This window comes from Neovison vison, chromosome 12 (genome assembly GCF_020171115.1).
Source record: "Neovison vison isolate M4711 chromosome 12, ASM_NN_V1, whole genome shotgun sequence".
NCBI lineage: Eukaryota > Metazoa > Chordata > Mammalia > Carnivora > Mustelidae > Neogale > Neogale vison.
In genome coordinates this window covers 86,664,963-86,686,484 of record NC_058102.1, presented here as the reverse complement: position 1 = coordinate 86,686,484, position 21,522 = coordinate 86,664,963, and the positions used below count along the sequence as shown (strand labels likewise).

Genomic DNA, 21,522 nt, shown 5'->3' with positions numbered 1-21,522 from the left:
CTAATCTGAACACCCTCCTGCCCACCGATTTTTTTACTCTTTCAGATATTTCCCCTTTCTCGGAGAATTATCTCTCTATCCCCGCACCATCCCTCCCTCCTAAATCACAGATTCTGATTCCAGCTTTCATATTTTGCCATTACTTAGGACTATTTCAAGCTAAGCACAATAAGGGCAGGAAGCATATTTTTGTTGCCTAATACACTGTCTGGAACATAGCATGCAATAAATATTAGCTGACAATATATATAATATTCTACCCATTATGATGAACTACAATGGTAAGGTAATGCCATTAGTTTTGATAGATCAGTGTCAGTTACTTGTACAGGCAGAATTGGGAATGCAAAACTAGAACTTAGATGCATCATTGAAAATACAAGTGTGTAAAGATAAAAGCCACATACATATTTTAGAGAGGTTTGAGTAGTACTATGTTAAGTCTTATACAGTAAACATAATACAAAAGGAACAAGAAAGATCTGCAGAGCAGCTACCAAAAATGAATTTAAAAAGATGTTTAGGGGTGCCTGGCTGGCTCAGTCAGAAGAGCATGTGACTCTTTGATTTCAGAGTCATGAGTTCAAGCCCCAAACTGGGTGTAGAAATTAAATATATACATTAAAAAGTATTTAGGTAGCCTGTTCCTTTGTTTCCCACAACACCAGGAGGAGGTCCCAATGTGGGATCATTATAAAGAAAGCAAAAACATCCCAGTTCCTTTAAACTCACACAAATTAGAACACCCTTGATAATTTTGTCAGACTTTTAAGGAAATTCACCATCCTTTAGCAGTAACTGCTAAACTTTGTAAAAACCTTCCAGAAATAGAAAACTGAAACTGAGGGGCGCCTGGATGGTTCAGTTGTTAAGCATCTGCCTTTGGCTCGGGTCATGATCCCAGCATCCTGGGATTCAGCCCCTCATCTGGCTTCCTGCTCCACAGGAAGCCTCTGCCTTCAGCTCAGGTCATGATCCCAGAGTCCTGGGATCAAGCCCCACACGGGCTCTCTGCTCACCAGGGAGCCTGCTTCCCTTCCTCTCTCTGCCTGCCTCTCTGCCTACTTGTGACCTCTGTCAAATAAGTAAGTAAAATCTTAAAAAAAAAAAAAAAAGCTCCCAAACCCTTTAGCTTTAGATACAACAAAACAACGATGTGGTGAAAAGCTAAAAATAACCTAATGGTTTTCTCTTGGAAATAAAAGTTTAAAAGCCTAGAATTTACACTCAGGTCAGACCATAATCTACCCCAGAAAACCAAAATCCTTAAGCTGCACATTGCCCTATGGTTTTTTTCCCCATCACCACTGCTCCAGACACTAAAAGATTTTGAGAAAAGCCTAGGACCATAACTGCTGAATTTTCTGGTTCTCTTCCCTCACTTTATAGAGGAAATCTCACACATCCTGTACCCCATTCCCCCAAATCAAACCAAACCAAACCAAACCAAACCAAACAAAGACCTGAGACCAGAATAATGATAGAACTCAGGGAATAGGCAACACACAGAATTATGGAAAAATAAATACAAGTAGTCATTAGACATAAACCACCTGGAGAAAAGGAAACCAGTCCTGCTTTTAAATAATTTTATTTTTTCTAATTTTGTGTTACTTTAATTTCCCATAGCACCTTGGCAATGTTGAAAACAGAAATACAAATACAAGGATGTACTCATTTTAACATAATATGCATGAGCATGTGTCACACCATCTTTTTTTGGGGGGAGGGGGCAGTTTGGAAAACAGGAACAAACCTAAGAAATGGACAAAATAGAAGCTGGGTAACTGGTTCTGATCCCTGACCCCAAACATTTAATAGGGGTCACTAAAAAGACAAGTAAATCAGGCAAAAACAAAACAAAACAAAACCCCACCATCGATGTAGATGTTTCTTTATCTACACTAATCAGTGTTTTGTACTACAAAACTGAAAAGAAAACCATTTTATTTTATACACAGCCTGTTGACATCTGAGTTGTATTTTTAGGAACTGTCTACTCAATTCATAAAAAACTGTTAGTTTTTAAAAAATAAAATTATTTAATAATCAGGTGATTTCGAAAGAGAATTTACTTTCAACTTGAACACAAATTCTCTTTCAACTTCTTAAAATGTCTCATTCAGTTAATAAAAACTGAAATGTCTATGTATCTTCTTGGAAGCTCAGACTAGCTAAGTTAGCATACACCAGAAAAGCCTAAAGTTAAATTAGTGGCTACCACATTGTAAGGAAATATAAAAAATTAGGAAAAAAACCTCATCATACGTTAATTTATAAAAACCTTCAAAAGGAATACACTGTCCTCTTGCATTTTACCTTTTCTATAAAAACAAACAAAATGGTACTTTTAAAATAGGGTTAATATACCCGCCCAACACAAGTATCAAGAGACTTATCCCCAGTGCTGTTTAATTGTGTCAAAGTAAAACCAGTGGACATTTAAGCCAAAAGACTATTAAGGCCATAACTAATAAAGCTTAAAAAAAGTATTCAGGAACTTTTAAATACTATTTTCTGCACCAGCAGATCAAATACTCCATCATTAAGCCTTTTGCAAAGCCAACCTGGTTATTTAAAAAGGAATGTAAAGCAATATTCAAACTACCTTAATTTTAGGAACCAAAAATAAATAAAAAATCAGCATGTCATTTGAGACCACATGCAAATCGAGCACATAAGATGACAACAATAAATCCTGATTACCGAAAGATCTTCTCTTCTTCCAAAATTCAAGTGAATAAAATTTAGATGGATCACTCTTTTGAATGCCAGTCTATACTTGCAAAAATGGAATCACTCAAGTAGAGACAGGCCCTAGATATCCTGAAAAGCTCAATGATAGGATAGAAAATGGAGACAGGTCTTGCAGTGATCTCCAAATACCTTCTCTATGAAGTGCTAAGTGATGAACTTGTGTGACTCTTATTCTCTTCATGCAATAAGAACTATGACAGAAAACCACCAAACTATACTATACTCATTATCATTTGCATCTACTTTTAGCCTCCAACAATCCAAGGAAATGTTAAGTCATAAGGATGAAGAGAAAAATTTGACATTTAAATTCCTCCCTCTACAGAACCAAATAAATAGCTGAACTATAGTAAGCGCCCAACCTGCATCAGTTACAGAGAACTGCTGGAAAAAAATCCAAACAGTTTCACACAACTCACAGGCATCATTTTCATACAAACCTTAAATCTGCTGTAATAAAATAAATGCTAAATACATACGGTGAAAAAAAATATATTACACACACACACACACACACACACACACACACTCTTCCCTATATATCCCACCAAACTGGGAACTATTAACTGTAATGAAGCAAATTAAATTAAAAACACTATGTATTTTATAAGAAATTTTAAAATGATCATGTCTTCAAATTTCTACTTCCAATAACATTTTGGGTAAAAAGGCAAGAACACAGTTGCTTTCTTCAAAAAGAAGACTCTTTTCTTCTGTTTCAATTAGAACATTTAGTTTTTAGAAGTTGGGGGGACTAACAGTAAGTCACACAAGCATACAAGTAATACAAGCCTATTTCTGTGACATTGTAAAAAAGTAATGTTTCATTCTTAAGTGCAATAATTAAGTTTATAATCCTTACCAAGTGATTTTTATAAAATGTTTATTCTCTTAAATCCAATGCATTCACAGAGTGTTAACACTTTAAATGTTTATCATTTCCACCAACTGCAGCATTATCTAAGTAAACCAAAATAAGCACTTTTATCATAGATGTAGTCAATGATTATTAATACTTTTTTTTTTTTTAAAGGACCTAAACTTCCCCCAAATTTCAGCACAGGTAGTTTTATTGTATGTTTCATCTAGTAGATGATTTTTAAAAATAGTGTGTAGAAATGAATAGTTTCAAACTGCTTAAATATATTATACCATGTTATCAATCCACCAAATCAAAAGCAATTGCCAAGCTGAATAAATTACAAAGAAATGATAATCCTGGCTTGTACAGAAATGTGCAGTGTTTAGTTACCTACTAATACAAATCTCCAAAGATTAACTTAGAGTTGGAAGATGAGTTTCACAGTAATGTAATTTTAACCTCCATTTACATTCATTTTAATATATTACTAAGATGTTTACTCTATGTCACAATGGTTCTTTCCAGTGTTCACAATTTACAGTTTCAATTTGTACATATGTAATTCACTAACATAAGGGACAGTTTTGACTATTACAAACTATCCCTAAAAAGAAAACAAAACCCCACCGTACATGGAACTCTGAAAATAGTATGACTTAAAACAGATTAATGCAAAATGGTTTTTAATATTTTAGCCATTTTCTAAACACCAGCATGTAAACTTGCCTACTTAATATGACAGCTACAACTTTATTCACTGAGAAAGTATGTACTATTAATTTTCTTCAACTATCTTTCTCACCTTAAGTCAAAAAATACCATGACTTGCTGGTTCTGTTTCTGTGAATTCCAAACTGTTTTTTTGTTTTTTGGGAGAAAAGGAAGATGATGATAAAATACATTGTAAACAGAAAAAAGTCACCCCCAAATTAAGCCTTTTATATATATATATATATATATATATATATATATATATATATATATATTTTACTTCTACACTACTTAACACTTTAAGAAATCAGTTACAATGTTTCATCTTTAACACGAACACAAATAAATTACTGTAGGGTCAGTCTGACCTACCATTCTGGGATCTAAAGTTCTAAATACATGAACAGAAGAGTAAACTACTTCAATGTTCAATCGGAGATTAGAATAGTTATATGATTTGACTAAACTGTCAAGGCCATTAGAAACATACAATTCTGTAAGATGTTGGTTATTTTGCTTTTGGGGGTGGGTAGTCAAAGAACAGAGAATGACAATGAAGTAACAAAAAAACCTGTCTCCTATTTTAGGCGTGGGGTGGGGCAGAAAATCACAAAGCAGTTTAAACCTCTGAAGTCCATTTGACCTATCCACTCAGACCTAAAACAAATTTTTGATTTTTTGAATAACCCCCTTTCTTTCCTTGAGTATCAAACTGATTGATAGTCACATCTCTAAGTATAACCAGAGCTTAACAGCTTGTTGAATGAAATATTAAGGTCAAAAAGACAGACTGAATTTCAAAATGGAAAAAAAAATCTACTCAAGTATTACATTCAGTTTTCAAATCATTTACTAACATGGCAACAGATTTGGCTTCAATCACTCTTGCACACACTCACACAACAGGCACCCTAGCCACTGATCTGCTTTGCAACACAAGGCCATATAGGCAGAGATGGCATTCTCCAAGCCAAACTTTAAATAGATTAAAAAAAGTAATTTCTAATTTTACAGAAATGTTTCTTCAAAAAATATTTTCTCTCACTCCCTCATCTCCTGTACTGAAGGATGTGTAATATGTTTTTTTTTTTCAAGCTAAATCTGAACCCTCAAAATTGATTCTAGGCAGAAGATCTCTGCAAATTAAAATCAAAAACAAAAATAGAAAAATTATATTTTTATATATGTATACATATATATATATATTTATACTGATTGGAATCCTCCAGCATTTTAAAATCACTTTAGAGATGAATTTTTGGATTCTACTGCTCACAACTCCAAAATCCATAATGATTTAAGGACAGACACTTTTCTCCGGTTTCCTTCCTGGCTACCCCCTCCCCTCTAGAACAGTTCAATATAGCCACGGCTCAAGTTTAATGGGAAGAGAGAGAAGTTTTTGAATAGTTTTTTTGTTTGTTTCTTTACTTTGGTGATCTGGGTGGCACATATTGCTCTTTGCCATTACGTCGAGTCACTCCCTGAGGTATAGCCCTATGGCCAAACTGGCGTCTCTGTTCCCTGATTTTTCCAGCTGCTCCCCTGGGAATGGTATTGCCTCGGAAGCTAGAATACTCCTTACTAGCCCTTGCTTCAGGCTTCTCATGTGATTTCTCAATGGACTTCTCAGGAGCTCCATTCTCTTCATTTTTGGTGGGAGAGGCTACATTGGAGCGAAGTTCTCGCAGTGGCTGCACAGGAACTGGAGACGGCTCTTTAGGGGGCTTCTGGCACACTTCAGCATAACTTAGCTTTCGGGGTTCCTTTGAAGTGAAGATAAAAAAAATTTATGGTACATTCTTTAAATAAAGTACAAAAATGATAGTGTGATCCACAAGAAAATCAGTAAGCTATCTTCTAGAAAAGGGAAACAGGCATTCTCATATACACTATTATTAAAGTGTATTATAGTAATCTTAAACATTTTTTTTTGCTGAAATAATAAAAAGCCTTGGCAATTTATATATGATACAATAATGTCACCTGAGGAATTAATCTAAAAGATGCTCATGTCAGCATTGCTTATGGTGATGAAAAAACTGCAAACAACTTAAATGTCTAATAAGGAAGGACAGATTAAGTAAATAATGTACATTCATCTGATGAAATAAAATGATTCCATTCTCTCTTCCATGGCTACAAAGAACCCCGAGATGGATTTCACAAGACTCTCAACAGAGCAGCTGGGAACAAATAATATATTAATAGAAGACTATTTAAAAGTTTTAATTAACCTCATGTGTAAAAAAAGGACAACAGGGGCCTTATGTGAATGGGATAAAGCAAGTGAAAAGTATTTAGCACTGGTCTTAGCATACAGCAGGCATTCAGTAATCGGTAGCTGCCATTGTACTATTACTAAATAAGAAAATAAAATGTCCTTAACCTAGAAAAAAGAAACTATACCAAAATGCAATTAGTTATATTAATGAATGAAAAGATTATTAAAATGTTGTGTTTTTGCCCTGCTTTTTTGTATTTCCCTAATTATAAAAATGATTTCTGTAAACTGATTAATAACAGAAGTAGCCCTAAGACTTGTTAAACATTATTAAAAAAGGAACTTCAAAAGGGCTCAGAGTCCCTTTAGACCAAAAATAATACCTCATCATAACCTGAGTAAGAAAGAAGTTTCACTTAACTAGAAGGTAATCAGAAAAAAAGCCATTAATGCGGCACCTGGGTGGCTCTGTTGGTTAAGCAGCTGTGCCTTTGGCTCAGGTTATGATTGCAGGGTCCTGTGACCGAGTACTGCATTGGGCTCCCTCCTCAGTGGAGAGCCTGCTTCTCCCTCTCCCTCTGCCTACTGCTCTGCCTACTTGTACTCTCTATTGTTCTGTCAAATAAATAAATAAAATCTTAAAAAAAAAAGGCCATTAAAAAAACAAAACAAAACAGAACAGAATTGGGGCTACCTGGGTGGCTCAGTTGGTTGGGCATCTGCCTCTGGCTCAGGTCATGACCCAGAGCTGTGGGATGGAGTGCTGCATGGGGTTTCCTACTCAGCTGAAGCAGGGAGTCTGCTTCTCCCTCTCCCCAACTCATACTCTCTCTTGCTCAAATAAATAAAATCTTAAAACAACAACAACAACAAAACCCCAGAATGAACAGTTACTTCCTCACTATCTCAACATGGCTAAAATTTCCCATTTCTTCACAGTGACTTTAAACTTCCTGAGTTTCATTTGAGGCTGGCAGCCTCAATTTGGGCTATTTCCAAATGACTCTGCTCTATAAAGACTTATGCAAAAACAAAACAAAATAAAAAACAAACCACTTATTATTTAGCCAATTACTTTTTTTCCCCCCACATACTAAATTCCTCAAGTTACCTGTAGGGCCACAGCTACAGGTGCATTTATGTTACTATTACATGGCGAAGTACTATTTGTCCTTGATGGCTTTGCAGTACTTGGGGAAGAAACTGGTATAGTTGTCTGGTTGAGAACATCCTTTTGAACAGTGGAATCCTCTACTGGATCCTTTTCTTGTTGAGTTGTGCTAAGGAAAAGAGAGCTTGACATTAGACTTAGTATAGCACAAACAAAGAGCTGAGCAAACAATCAGAAGAGAAAGTAATCTTTTTTTTTTTTTTTTTTTTAAAGATTTTATTTATTTATTTGACACAGAGAGAAAGAGAGAGAAGCAGGCTCCTTGCTGAGCAGAGAGCCCAATTCGGGGCTTGTTCCCAGGACCCTGAGATCATGACCTGAGCCCAAGGCATAGGCTTACCCCACTGAGCCACCCAGGCGCCCTGAAAAAGTAATCTTATTGTAGAAGATTTTCTATACTGAACCTGTACCTTAATGCAGGAAGCTCAGCTGTACATGGAGGACTGGTACTCATACTGAGTTGCTGGGCAGAGGTGCAGTCTGTCTGTTCATCCTCTGCAGGCACTGGGCAACTAACTCTCAACTCTTCATTATCCTTAAAGTAAAAACATATTTCAAAATTAACTCATATAGATACTTCTCCAAAGAAGATGTCCAAATGGCCAATAAACGCTTGTAAAGATGTTTAACCATCATCAGTCATTAAGGGAAATGCAAATTCAAACCACAATGAGAAATCACTTTGCACTCATTAGGGTGGCTATAACCAATAAGAAACAAATGTTTGTCATGATTTGGAGACATCAGAACTCTCATACACTGAAAGCGGTAATGCAAAATGGTGCATTTTGGAAAACAGTCTGATAGTTCTTCAAAAAGTTAAACAGTTACCGTATGACCCAACAGTATATACCCAAGAGAAGATAGGTCTACACACATTTTCATAGTAGCCTTATTCATAGTAGCCAAAAAACCGTGAACAACCTAAACAGTCATCAACTGGTGAGCAGATAAACAAAATGTGGTATATCCATATAATGGAATGTTACTGTGCAATAAAAGGAACGAAGTACTGGTACACACTACCATAATGAATGAACCTTGAGAACATCATGCTAAGTGAAATAAGCCAGTCACAAATGACAAATACTACATGATTTCACTTACGCAAGTTACCCAGAGTACTCACATTTATATAGATAAAGTAGAATGGTGGCTGCCAGTGGCTGAGGGAAGAGGTAATGGGTAATGGGAGTCACCGTGTAATGGGTATACCCTTTTACTTTATTATTATTATTATTTTTTTAAAGAATTTTTATTTATTTATTTGACAGAGAGAGACACAGCAAGAGAGGGAACAAAGCAGGGAGAGTGAGTGAGGAAGAAGCAGGCTGCCCATCGAGCACGGAACCCTATGTGGGGCTCGATCCCAGGACCCCAGGATCATGACCCGAGCTGAAGGCAGACGCATAACGACTGAGCCACCCAGGTGCCCTGACTTTATTATTATTTTTTAAAGATCTTGTGTTTTAAGGAATCTCTACACCCAATGTGGGGTCTGAACTTACAACCCAGAGACCAAGAGTTGCATGCTCTACCAAATGAGCTAGCCAGGTGTGCCCTACTGCATTTTGTATTTACAAGATAAAAATTTCTGGAGATTAGATGCACAACACTGTGAATGTATTTAGCACAACTGAACTGCACACACTGAACAATGTTTAAGATGGTAAATTTTTTAGAAGGGGCAGAGGGAGAGAATCTCAAGCAGACACCACACTGTTTTACCACCCTGAGGGATCAGGACAAAAGCTGAAATCAAGAGTTGGATGCTTAATTGACTAAACCACCCAGGCACCCTTTAAGTTGGTATATTTTATATTACGTGCAATTTACCATACTTAAAAATATTTTATTTATTTATTTATTTATTTATTTATTTCAGATAGAGCAAGAGAGAGAGCTTAAGGTTGGGGGGGGGGTGGCACAGAGGAGAGGGAGAAGCAGGCTCACCACTAAGCAGGGAGTCCAATGCGGGGCTTGATCCCAGGACCCCAGGATCATAACCTGACCTGAAGGCAGATGCTTTACTGACTGAGCCACCCAGGCGCCCCTTAACACAATTTTAAAAATTAAAAAAACCCAACAACAATAGCAAAGGATGCCTGAGTAGCTCAGTCGGTTAAGCATTTGCCTTGGCTTGTGTCATGACCCCAGAATCCTGGGATAGAGTCCCGCACTGAGATCCTTGCTCAGTAGGAGGCTGCTTTTCCCTCTGTCCCTCCCCCTTGCTCACACTCTCTCTCTCAAACACACACACACCCATTAAAAAAACAGAAACAAAAACTAATAGCAAGCCCTGGATATTAAAATCAACTGATGAAATACAAATTTCACTAGGTCTGTTTGTTTCTTATTTAAAAGATTTTATTTACTTGACAGACAGAGATCCCAAGGAGGCAGAGAGGCAGGCAGAGAGAAAGAGAGGGAGAAGCAGGCTCCCCACTGAGCAGAGAGCCCGATGTGGGGCTTGATATCCCAGGACCCTGGGATCACGACCCGAGCTGAAGGCAGAGGCCTTAACCCACTGAGCCACCCAGGTGGCCCCCCGCTTAAGATTTTATTTGAGAGAGTGAGCGAGCATGAGTGGGGGAGGGGAGGGGTGCAGATGGGCAGAAGGAGAGGGCGAGGTAGATGTCCCACTGAGCAGGGAGCTTGATCCCAGGACCCCAGGATCAAGATCTGAGCCAAAGGCAGACATTTAACCAACTGAGCCTCCCAAGCAGCCCCAAATTTCAGTAGATTTAAAGGTAATATTCAGAAAAACTTTGTGGAATTATATATAGACAAGTATAAAAATAAAAATTAGGAAGGCCAGAACAAAATCAGAGGTTCGACCTATAAGGTGCCATATCAAATTAAGAGTTCAAGGAAGGGGGCACCTGGGTGGCTCAGTGGGTTGAGCTTCTGCATTTGGCTCAGGTCATGATCTCAGGGTCCTGGGATAGAGTCCTGCATCGGCCTCTCTGCTCAGTGGGGAGCCTGCTTCCCCCTCACTCTCTGTCTGCCTCTCTGCGTACTTGTGAGCTCTCTGTCAAATAAATTAAAAAACAAACAAACAAACAAACCCCACAAGAGTTTAAGGAAGGGAAGTGAAGAATTTATCAAAGAGATAATGAAGGAAAATTTTCTAGCATGTAAGGACGAGTTTCCAGACTGAAAAGGTCTACCAAGTATCCAGTGCAATGAATTAATAAAGAGCCATAGCAAGATACACCTTCAAGACATTTCACAGAATACCAGGGATAAATAAAGATCCTACAAGCCTCAGAGAGGGGGGTAAAAAGAGGTCATAGAAGGATCAGAACGAGAGGTTTCTAAAAAGGATCTCTGGAAGCCAGATTGTTTCCTAAGCAAGATATAAAAAAGAACAAATTGTGAAAAAAAGACTGATAAATAGGACCATACTAAAATACGAACTTGTTTTCACTCGCAAATACTAAACACTGAAAACAAACCATAATTAGTAATATATGTCACTGACAAAGGATTAGTATCCAAAATAAATTTAAAAATTCCATGAATCTGTAAGATAAGTGATAACCCGGGGCGCCTGGGTGGCTCAGTGGGTTAAGCCTCTGCCTTTGGCTTGGGTCATGGTCTCAGGGTCCTGGGATTGAGCCCCGCATGGGGCTCTCTGCTCAGCAGGGAGCCTGCTTATCCCCCCTCGCTCTGCCTGCCTCTCTGCCTACTTGTGATCTCTCTCTCTCTCTCTCTTTCTCTGTAAAATAAATAAATAAAATATTAAAAAAAAAAAAAAGAAGATAAGTGATAACCCAACAGGAAAAAAAGGTGCCAAATACTTGACACTTTACAAAGAGAAACGCAAATGGCCAATACAACATGAAAAGGTAAGTTGACCTCAACTGTAATTAAATTTTAGATGCCCTATCCCTCAGCCCTATCCCTCCCATACATATTCCACTATGTATACCTAAAAACAAGGTGTATGTGTAGTTTGAACACACACAGAACTGCTTATAATGTCAAAAACAAACAAACAAACAAAACAAAAAAACCCCCAACAGCTCAAGTGCCCATCAACAGTAAAATAAGGGTATTCTTTCTTTCTTTCTTTCTTTGACAGACAGAGATCACAAGTAGGCAGAGAAGCCAGTAGAGAGAGAGAGGGGGAAGCAGCTCTCAGATGAGCAGAGATCCCGATGCGGGGCTCAATCCCAGGACCCTGAGGATCATGACCTGAGCCACCCAGGCGCCCCAAAATAAGGATATTCTTACAAAGAATACACAGTATAAAATGAACTACTTCTATCAACACCGATGAATTTCACACAATATAGAATCAAAGAAATAAGAGAATACGTATTTCATTTATGTTGTATTCAAGAACAGGCACACTGAACAGTATACTCTCTATATTAGGGGTTGACAAACCAAGGCCTGCTGGCCAAATCCAGCCTCTGAGTTTTGTTGGTATGGCCTATGTGCTAAGAGTGGTTTTTAAGTTTTTAGCATGTGGCCCACAAGCCCAAAATATTTACGTTCTAGACCTACTTTACAGAAAAGGTTTCCCAAGTCGGAGTGGTAAAATTATAAAGAAAAGCAAGAAAATTATTATTGCCAAGTCAGGATGTTTCCTCTGACGGGGAGGAAGGGAAGAAATAGGAGGAACTGTAAAAAGGAAGGGGAGACACATGGCATCGTTCAGATATTTGTGATGTTTACTGTCCACAACCGTGAGTTGAGATCACAAGGGGAGATACACTTTATTCTTCTTCTTTAAAAATGTATGTACGTGTGAATCATGATACACCAAATGGGAGAAGCCATCAACTGTAAAACACACCATTATTTATGTATTACTAAGAAAAAACACTGCCACTTAAACAAGGGTAATGTTTAATCACCGATTTTCAAAGGTGGAAAAATGTCTATCTTAAGGCTGATGAAATAACTACAATATTGCACAATTTTGTAAACAGGGGAAGACAAAGAAATACCTTCAAAATTCCATGGGAAAATGATTTCTTTTTTTTTTTTTTTTAAGATTTTATTTATTTATTTGACAGAGAGAGATCACAAGTAGACAGAGAGGCAGGCAGAGAGAGAGAGAGAGGGAAGCAGGCTCCCTGCTGAGCAGAGAGCCCGATGCGGGATTCGATCCCAGGACCCTGAGATCATGACCTGAGCCGAAGGCAGCGGCTTAACCACTGAGCCACCCAGGCGCCCGGGAAAATGATTTCTATTGCAGATCTCTACAGAAATAAGCTATTGGTCCAATGTGAAAACAAAAACATTTTGGAATGCAAGATCTCAAGAAATTTATACTAAAAACCACTAATTCAGGAAGCGCAGGAAGATGTGACATACCATAAAAAAGGAAAGTAAAACAAGAGTAAGAAAGAAAGAGGATTCAACAAAAGAAAGTAAGGAAAATTCTCAGGATGATGGTAAAGTCAAGTCCCAGCTACACAACTGTGCAGCAAGCCACTGAGAGTGTAAGGAGAAATAATGGCAGTATAATGTGAGGTTCAGTTCGGGGGGAGGGGGGAGGATCAAGATGTGACTTACAAATGATGGTATATCCTAATCTAACTGGCAATACTTTTTACCTTTTTTTAAAAGGCTTTATTTATTTGAGAGAAAGAGAGAGAGAGAGAACGAGGAAGGAGGAGTGGCATAGAGACAAGTAGACTCCCTGTCTGAGCAGGGAGCCTGACTTGGGGGAGGGTGGTACAGCTGGATCCCAGGAACCTGAGATCATGACCTGAGCTGAAGGCTTAACCTATTGAGCCATCCAGGCACCCCTGCTTTTGTTTTGTTTTGTTTTAAGGTTTTATTTCTTTATTTGAGAGAGAGAAAGTGAGAGAGAGCATGAGAGGGGAGAAGGTCAGAGGGAGAAGCAGGCTCTCTGTGGAGCCGGGAGCCCACTGTGGGACTCAATCCCAGGACTCTGGGATCATGACCTGAGCCGAAGGCAGTTGCTTAACCAACTGCACCACCTAGGCACCCAGCCCTGCTTTTTACTTTCTTAATGATACTAAATCTAGGGAACCTTATAATGGATGGTATTCTAGAAACAATGGAGTAAAATATACAGGGAGGGTAAGAAAAGTATGCTGGCTTAAGAGAGCTAAATCCTTAGGTTCTAAATGGAAAGTTAATAGATAACGTTGAAACTTGTAAAGTCAAGAAAATAAAGTATACTGTGAGCATGCAACTCGATCTCGGGGTTGTGAGTTCAAGCCCTACATTGGGTGCAGAGATTACTTAAAAAAAAGAAAAAAGGAGAAAGAGAAAGAGAAAGGGAAAGGGAAAGGAAAAGAAAAAAAAAAGAAAAAGAAATAGTAGATAACCATTTATTTAGAAATATAGGGGGAAAACAAGAGAAAAAGCTAGTCAAATGGCTGCACAGGTCTACTATTTTTCCACTATGAGCCTAACTGTACCATGTGTATGTCCTATAAAATTAAAAACTGAATTAAGAAAAAAAGAGAAGAAAATGAGAAAAATATGTTGGGTGTGAAGACTTAGTACAAGAAGAGGTCTACACTCAAAAATATTTTAGGAGGGGGACCTATCCTAAAGGTTGATTTCCTATGTCTTCGATATCAACTCTCCATTACTTGAAAGCCTGAATTTTACCAAACTTGGAATTCATTTACATCACTAATTACAGGCTTCAGCGCCAAATAACACTTTCCACCAGTTTGCATTAATTGGTTCTACCAAGATGAGTTGCCTGATACCAAAGACCTGCAAAAGTGAAGAAACACTTTACTTTTTTGAACTGGTTTAATTTTTATTTATTTTACTTTTAATTAACATATAATGTATTATTTGTTTCAAGGGTACAGGTCTGTGATTCATCAGTCTTACACAACACCCAGTGCTTTACTGGCCTATGTAGCTTCATCATAAATCTTTTTATAATACTCAAAGTAAACTAACAATCCCATGAATAAAAAGCATGATAGAGGGGCGCCTGGGTGGCTCAGTGGGTTAAAGCCTCTGCCTTCGGCTCGGGTCATGATCCCAGGGTTCTGGGATCGAGCCCCACATCGGGTTCTCTGCTCGGCAGGGAGTCCGCTTTCTCCTTTCTCACTCTCTGCCAGTCTCTCTGCCTACTTGTGATCTCGCTCTCTGTCAAATAAATAAATAAAATATTAAAAAAAAAAAAGCATGATAGAAATACATATTAAGTGCAAATAAAAATTCAAATAATAACTGCAAACAAAGGCTAGCTATGGTCCCACAAGTAAAAGATGGATGCCTCAGTATTTACCTTTTCTTTGTAGACACCTTTAACAACATCAGACATCCTACTCTCCAAAACAAGTTCACCTGGAGTTCTCGATGAACTTCCAGGTAAAGGAGGAAAATTTGAGGCTAGTAAGTCAAACTTTGGTGTTGGAGCCTTTGCTTCAGCTGATGAAGACGGGGGTCTCTAAAAGACACAAATCATAAAACAGATCACAAGCCAATCTCATTCCCTAATCCTGTACCACAGAAGCTGAGAACTATGAGGAAACAAACAAAATTAACTCTATACTAATGCACAGAATTGTTTGTTCTCCTATAAATTCCTGGCTTCTCCTCTCAGTTGAGCTTTTATTTTTTTTTTTATCAATCCTGCTTACCTTTCATCAACTGCCTCTCCTTTTTTTTGCAAATTGTGACACATTCCTTAAGCCTGCTAACCAAATCTCCACTATTTGTTTTCTAAGTTGTTATTCCCTTTCCAGAACAAAAATAAAAACCCTTGTGTGACCTAAATTTGCCATTAGCTTTTCTCCTTCCATATAGTCTTCACAAGAATATCCTTCCTTGAAAAAATCTCCTGATCTGCCTTTCTGCTCACCATTCTATTCCCTGACAAGCCTCTCACTTGTACTTCCTCACCTCTGCAATCACCACTAAAACTGCGCTGACCAGTCACCAATGCCTTCCACAATGCAATATCTGACAGACTTTTTTCCCCCCTAACCTCATATAGAAGCTGGCACAGTATACATTCTTTCCTTTGGGAGCTCATTCCTCCCTTAGCTTCTGTGATACCTCTTTATCTTGATTTTCAGATCTCATAATCAGGTGCTTACGGCTCTCTACCTACTCCCTTTGACAGTTTCAGTTTTTATGCGGTTACTACTCTTTTCACTTCCATACTCTCCCTATGTGATAGCCACTATTCATGCCTTCAACTACTAACCTATATGCAAACAACCTTTACAACTATCTTTTTCACTTTTGGTCACTTTCTGGCTATACACCACTGGAAATTTGCCAAAACTCACTGAATTTTACACTTTCAATACTGTCAGCCCAGACCTTTACCTGAAACCTAGACATCCATTTGCCTATCAGCACTCTCTACTCAGATTTTGCTTGGATATAGCAACAACATACTAAGTAATCTCATTCTTCAGCCCAAAGCTACTTTGCTGCCAAAGTTCCATTCTTGACCACTTTATTTAAATCACTTGCTTTACAGAGTCCCTTGAATGATTTCATCTACTTTTATGATTTCAATTACTTTCTGTAAGCTTACAAATACTAAATTTTATCTCTAGCTAAAATCTCCTTCCTGTACAAAGGCACTTCCACTCTGCCTTTCCTACTTGAAAGCATGCTCGTCTCCTTTTTCTTTACTCTTTCAGTCCTCAATCCTCAACGTATTTTCAACATATACGGACTTCAAAACTAATCTCTTCTCTCCTCAATTGTTAAAGGCCACTTGGGGATATATGTGGACTGCTGCAATGGTATCCTAAAAAAGTTGTTGCCATGTCATGGGGGCCCCTGGTACAGAAAGCTATAAATGAAAAACAATACTATTTTAAAAAACTCACAGTTTGCCCTAAGGACCATTCTGTGTGTTACAATGCAATATGTTTTCTTCTTTGAAAATGCTTATCTTTTCACTACTTATATATGTAGCCTACATGCTATATGTATACTAATATGCATATATAATTCACTTACTTATACATGTAAAAACAAGTTTTATACTATAATTTATGATTTATCTGTAAATTCTAGGCAGGGTTTTTCTTGAGACCTCTGTGGGTTCCTTCATCATTCTGATTTCTCAATTCCTTTTGAGAAAGGCAAAGAGATGGCAAAAATTCACCATGAACAAACCACAAAAAAATAAAAACATGATTAATTTGAAGCTAGATAAGTCAAAATTCAAATAAAAACATATTTAGAACTATAAAAGTTTTTTAATCTATAAGCAGTTTTATAAGATTAGTGGATAGAATAAATAGTAGGTAGAAAATTATCTCCATCAAGTAACAATAAACAGTTTAAGTTTCCCACACCATCCAGAGAGCTTTGTAAGTAAACGATAAGCTTTATCAGCTTGGCAAAAGTCCTATATTTATAGGGCTACTGATAAATAGGAACTTTTGTTCAATGTCTGACAAGAGTGTAAATTGGCACAACCCCTATAGAAAGCTGTGGGTTGGTAGCAATTTACTGAATTATAACCCAGAAATCCCATTCTAGGGATTCTCCTTCAGGTATTATTAAATATATAGGAAATGATGGTTGTATGAAGTTATTATAGCACTGTTTGTAAGACTGAAAGTATTTAAATGTCCATTAATAACGTAATAAACTTCACTGAATATTTTCATTTTTAAAATTTTAAACCATATGATTATATCAGGTATTCAAGTAATTTTTTAAAAACACAAGAAACAGGGGCGCCTGGGTGGCTCAGTGGGTTAATCCTCTGCCTTCTGCTCAGATCTTGATCCCAGGGTCCTGGGATGGAGCCCCACATCAGGCTCTCTGCTCAGCAGGAAGCCTGCTTCCCTGTCTCTCTCTGCCTGCCTCTCTGCCTACTTGTGACCTCTCTCTGTGTCAAATAAATAAATACACTCTTAAAAAAAAATAAATAAATAAAAATAAAAGTCAAATCCCTAACTATACATGTTTTAAGGGTGGGGAATGGTGGTAGTAGTAGTGGATATTTTAGGGTCAAAGCACAGGTTCTATGTACCTTTGCCTAATACTATAATCAGTAAGACAAAACCCCAGAAAGACCAACCACAAGCCAATGCCATACTAAATCACAAAAGAAAAAAAAAAAAATAGATGTAATACAGGTAAAAAACACTTACCTGGACTCTTTCATCTTCTCGTCGTCTTCGACCTCTGAAAAGAGTTCTCCTTTTAACAATGATAAAAAAGTTGGGGATGATGGGAGGGACAATTCATAAGTTTCTTCAAATATATAATACACTCTATTAATGATGGGTGAATTTCTAGTTTAGCTAACTATACTTTCTATATCTCCACTATTAAGAGATGAATATATATTCTTCTGAAGGATCCTGAACTAATCTACCAAAAACTTCATCTGTTACCACCAGCACCACTAAGTAAGTTGGGCCCACTTTTACTAAGTAGTGCTCTTTCCACACCAGAAGTATATCAAAGTTTTTTGTTTCATTTCGGCAGAGTAGGCAATAAGGTATAACTCCATTTCCCCATTTCCATAGCTACAAGTTGTAAGAAATTAAACTAGAATGCAGATAGGATCTGATCTTTCTAAGCTATTCTTTCTTCAGTAAACCATAAAGAACTTCAGAGTAACTTTATACACCCGATTCAGCTATATTCTATATGGGCACTATACATTTCTTAATAATTATGAAAAACTATTAACCCACATTATATGAACACTGTATTTATTTAGCATAACCATACACTAATAGTTTAAACAAAAAATAATCACTAGATCATGTTCTTCAAATATTCACATTATGAGCAAAAAATTTTCATATATACCTTATCCGTATTTGTTACCGTATTTCCTTACCTGCCCCTACCATAGTCCCCATTCTGTTCCATCTGTATAGTAGGAGTTTCTTTTGCAAGGTAGCTTTGCTCCTGATGCCCTGTTACAGTAGGGTTATGCCGCTCAGTTGTAAAGTTCCTTGAACCAGATCTGTTTAATGGTCCATCCCCCAATGACACAGACCCCTCTGCCGAGTGTTCTGAACCACTCGATGACCTGAAATGAGGCTTCACACTATAAGAAATATAAGATCACATACATGAGAGGATAAATGAAGACAGAAAGAAAATCTTTCCCCTTAATGGTAAAAAGTACATTTAAAGGGACAAGTTAAAAATTGCCTTCTACTGTATTCTATTTTCCACGAATTAAGGTACACATAAAAGGATCACATTATAAAGATGTAAACTCTTTTTGTCTGAGATTTTTACATTTAAAAAAGTTATTTGGAGGGGTGTCTGGGTGGCTCAGTCATTGATCATCTACCTTCAGCTCAGATTATGATCCCAGGGTCCCGGGATTGAGCCCCATATCGGGTTGCCTGCTCGACAGGAAGCCTGCTTGCCCCTTTCCCACTCCCCCCGCTCTCTGTCAAATAAATAAATTAAATAAATAAAATTTTTTAAAAATAAAAAAGTTGTTTGGAGATATTTGGGGTAAAATCCAAAGTTCTTCAAGATAAAGCTACCTCTATTTCGGGACGCCTGGGTGGCTCAGTGGGTTAAGCCTCTGCCTTCGGCTCAGGTCATGATCCCAGGGTCCTGGGATCGAGTCCCACAAGGGGCTCCTTGCTCGGCAGGGAGCCTGCTTCACCCTTTGCCTCTGCCTGCCTCTCTGCCTGTGTGCTCTCTCTCTCTGACTAATAAATAAATAAAATCTTAAAAAAAAAAAACAAAAAAACAAAAACTACCTCTATTTCGATACTCAAAATACAACTAGGATTTTAGCTAATTTAACACCAGTAGCAGTCTTGACACACCTAAATCAACCAGACTTTAAGCTTATTAAAGAATTTATGCCATACATTCTCAATGGGGCAACATTACCCCTAGTGGGAGTAAAAAAGGTTCCTGGGGTGGGGGGTGGGGCTGAGAAGGAACAAAAAAAAGTCCTAATCTTACTTTTATGCATAGAGCACAGATATACATATATTATATAAATACATATACCATATTTTCAATACTAAATTTTCATAGGAAAAAACTGGGATGATGTCTAAAAAAAAATGGGGGGGATGTCACTCTTTAGGGGAGTGACAACCAAAACCAGAGAAACAGTGCAATATATTAAAATTCTACCTTCTTACTAAATTAATTGTTCAAAGAGCCTATGTAAAAAAAAAAGCTAGGAAGGATAATGCAACTAATAGCCTGGCATGGCTTCATGAATTAGGTATAGAATCTAGTTAAAAAAAACTATAAACAAGGGTAGCTTTTATCTTTGATGACAGGTATAAGCACCCAATTCTCTAACAATGTGTAAGCAGATGAAGCTAGGGTAGGGGGTTAAGGAGGCTACAGTTTAATCAACAATGAAAACACCTGAAGTAAGCCCAAGCAACTGAGGACCTTGGCTCCACAGGAGATTATACAAGGAAGTATAAGATTTATATTTGGCCCCTTATTTGTGTTTAAAAATTCCACTTTTACAGTCTATTTTCCAGGTTATAAATTTATATCAACAAACACATTGCCAGTTCCTGGTTCTCTGAATTTAGATTTAAAACTTCAAAATAATTATAACCCCAACAATTAAACATGAATTTCAACAATATCTACAGCTACCCTATTCTTTTTTTTTTTTTTTTAAAGGTTTTATTTATTTATTTGACACAGAGAGATCACAAGCAGGCAGAGAGGCAGGCAGAGAGAGAGGAGGAAGCAGGCTCCCTGCTGAGCAGAGAGCCCGATGCGGGCCTCGATCCCAGGACCCTGAGATCATGACCTGAGCCGAAGGCAGCGGCTTAACCCACTGAGCCACCCAGGCGCCCTACAGCTACCCTATTCTTCACAGAAAATAAAAAAATTAGGCTACTGCCATTAAAACTTAAATATAAAAACCAGGAGACAAAGTTGGGTTGAATTTCATTAAGATTATATGAAATAATTACTTTATGTCACAAAATAGATTTTAATATTTTTTAAGATTTTTGTTTACTTATTTGACAGAGAGAAGAGCGCCAGAGAGCACAAATGGAGGCGGGGCGGGAAGGACATGCTACAGCAGAGGGAGAGGGAGAAGCAGGCTCCCTGATGAGCTGGGAGCCTGATGTGGGGCTCAATCCCAGGATCCCAGGATTACAATCTGAGCTGAAGGCATTTAACCAACTGAGCCACCCAGAATCTCCACAAAATAGATTTTTAATAGTGAAAATTATACAACATCAACACGAAGTGATTTTAAAATATTTTTATTATCTATCATATCTGAAAATGACTTCATGAAGGAAAATGCTGTTTATCTGTTCAGAACTATAATTGGCCTAAATTTTCTCACTGCATTTCAATATACCTAACAGATAAGTTACTAGGTTTAAACAGCCCTCAGATCTCATAATCTTACCCTTCACTGAGAGGGACTTACAATCTCAGTCCAGGCAAAAGAAAAAAGAAAGATAAAAGAATAAGTGATAAAAGATGGAAAGGAAGAAGTAAAGTGACAGAAAGAGGAAATATGAAAGGTAGAAAAATGCCCAGACTTCTGAAAGTTAGTCCTAGTCTCTCTAAGTAGGTCTAGTGATCATCACTGGGCTGTTTTAAGGTTCATATAATAAACTACAAAAGGGCTTCCTAAAAGTTACTTTCTCCTTGACTGATAACTTCAAATAAATAAATAAATAACAAACAAACAGATAAATAAAGGTCTTGGAGTAGTCACTTTTTAGAAGAAACAAAACAAGGATTAGGGTCTGTCAAAAAGCTCTCTTAGTTTCATCTGTAATATTTGCAATTTATAAGAAGAAAATACTCATGTATAATTTTTGTAACTAAAAAATTAACAACCTGTACTGCTCAGATATATGAAAA

The 21,522-nt window shown here is 37.5% G+C and overlaps 1 protein-coding gene across 5 annotated transcripts in view; it reads right to left on the bottom strand.

Moving 5' to 3' along the window:
- Positions 1–1,575: 1,575 nt before the first annotated feature.
- Positions 1,576–21,522, bottom strand: part of LARP4 (La ribonucleoprotein 4) — an 83,294-nt gene continuing 63,347 nt past the window's right edge. For 4 of the 5 annotated variants that reach the window (XM_044228002.1, XM_044228000.1, XM_044228001.1 and 1 more), the window contains 6 exons: positions 18,518–18,730; positions 17,817–17,865; positions 14,972–15,133; positions 8,136–8,260; positions 7,666–7,834; positions 1,576–6,096 (listed from right to left, as the gene is read on the bottom strand). In XM_044228002.1, coding sequence (XP_044083937.1) covers positions 5,758–6,096; positions 7,666–7,834; positions 8,136–8,260; positions 14,972–15,133; positions 17,817–17,865; positions 18,518–18,730 — 1,057 coding nt within the window. In that variant the 3' untranslated portion in view covers positions 1,576–5,757. The remainder of the gene's footprint in view (positions 6,097–7,665; positions 7,835–8,135; positions 8,261–14,971; positions 15,134–17,816; positions 17,866–18,517; positions 18,731–21,522) is intronic. The other variant, XM_044227998.1, reaches the window with a different exon arrangement.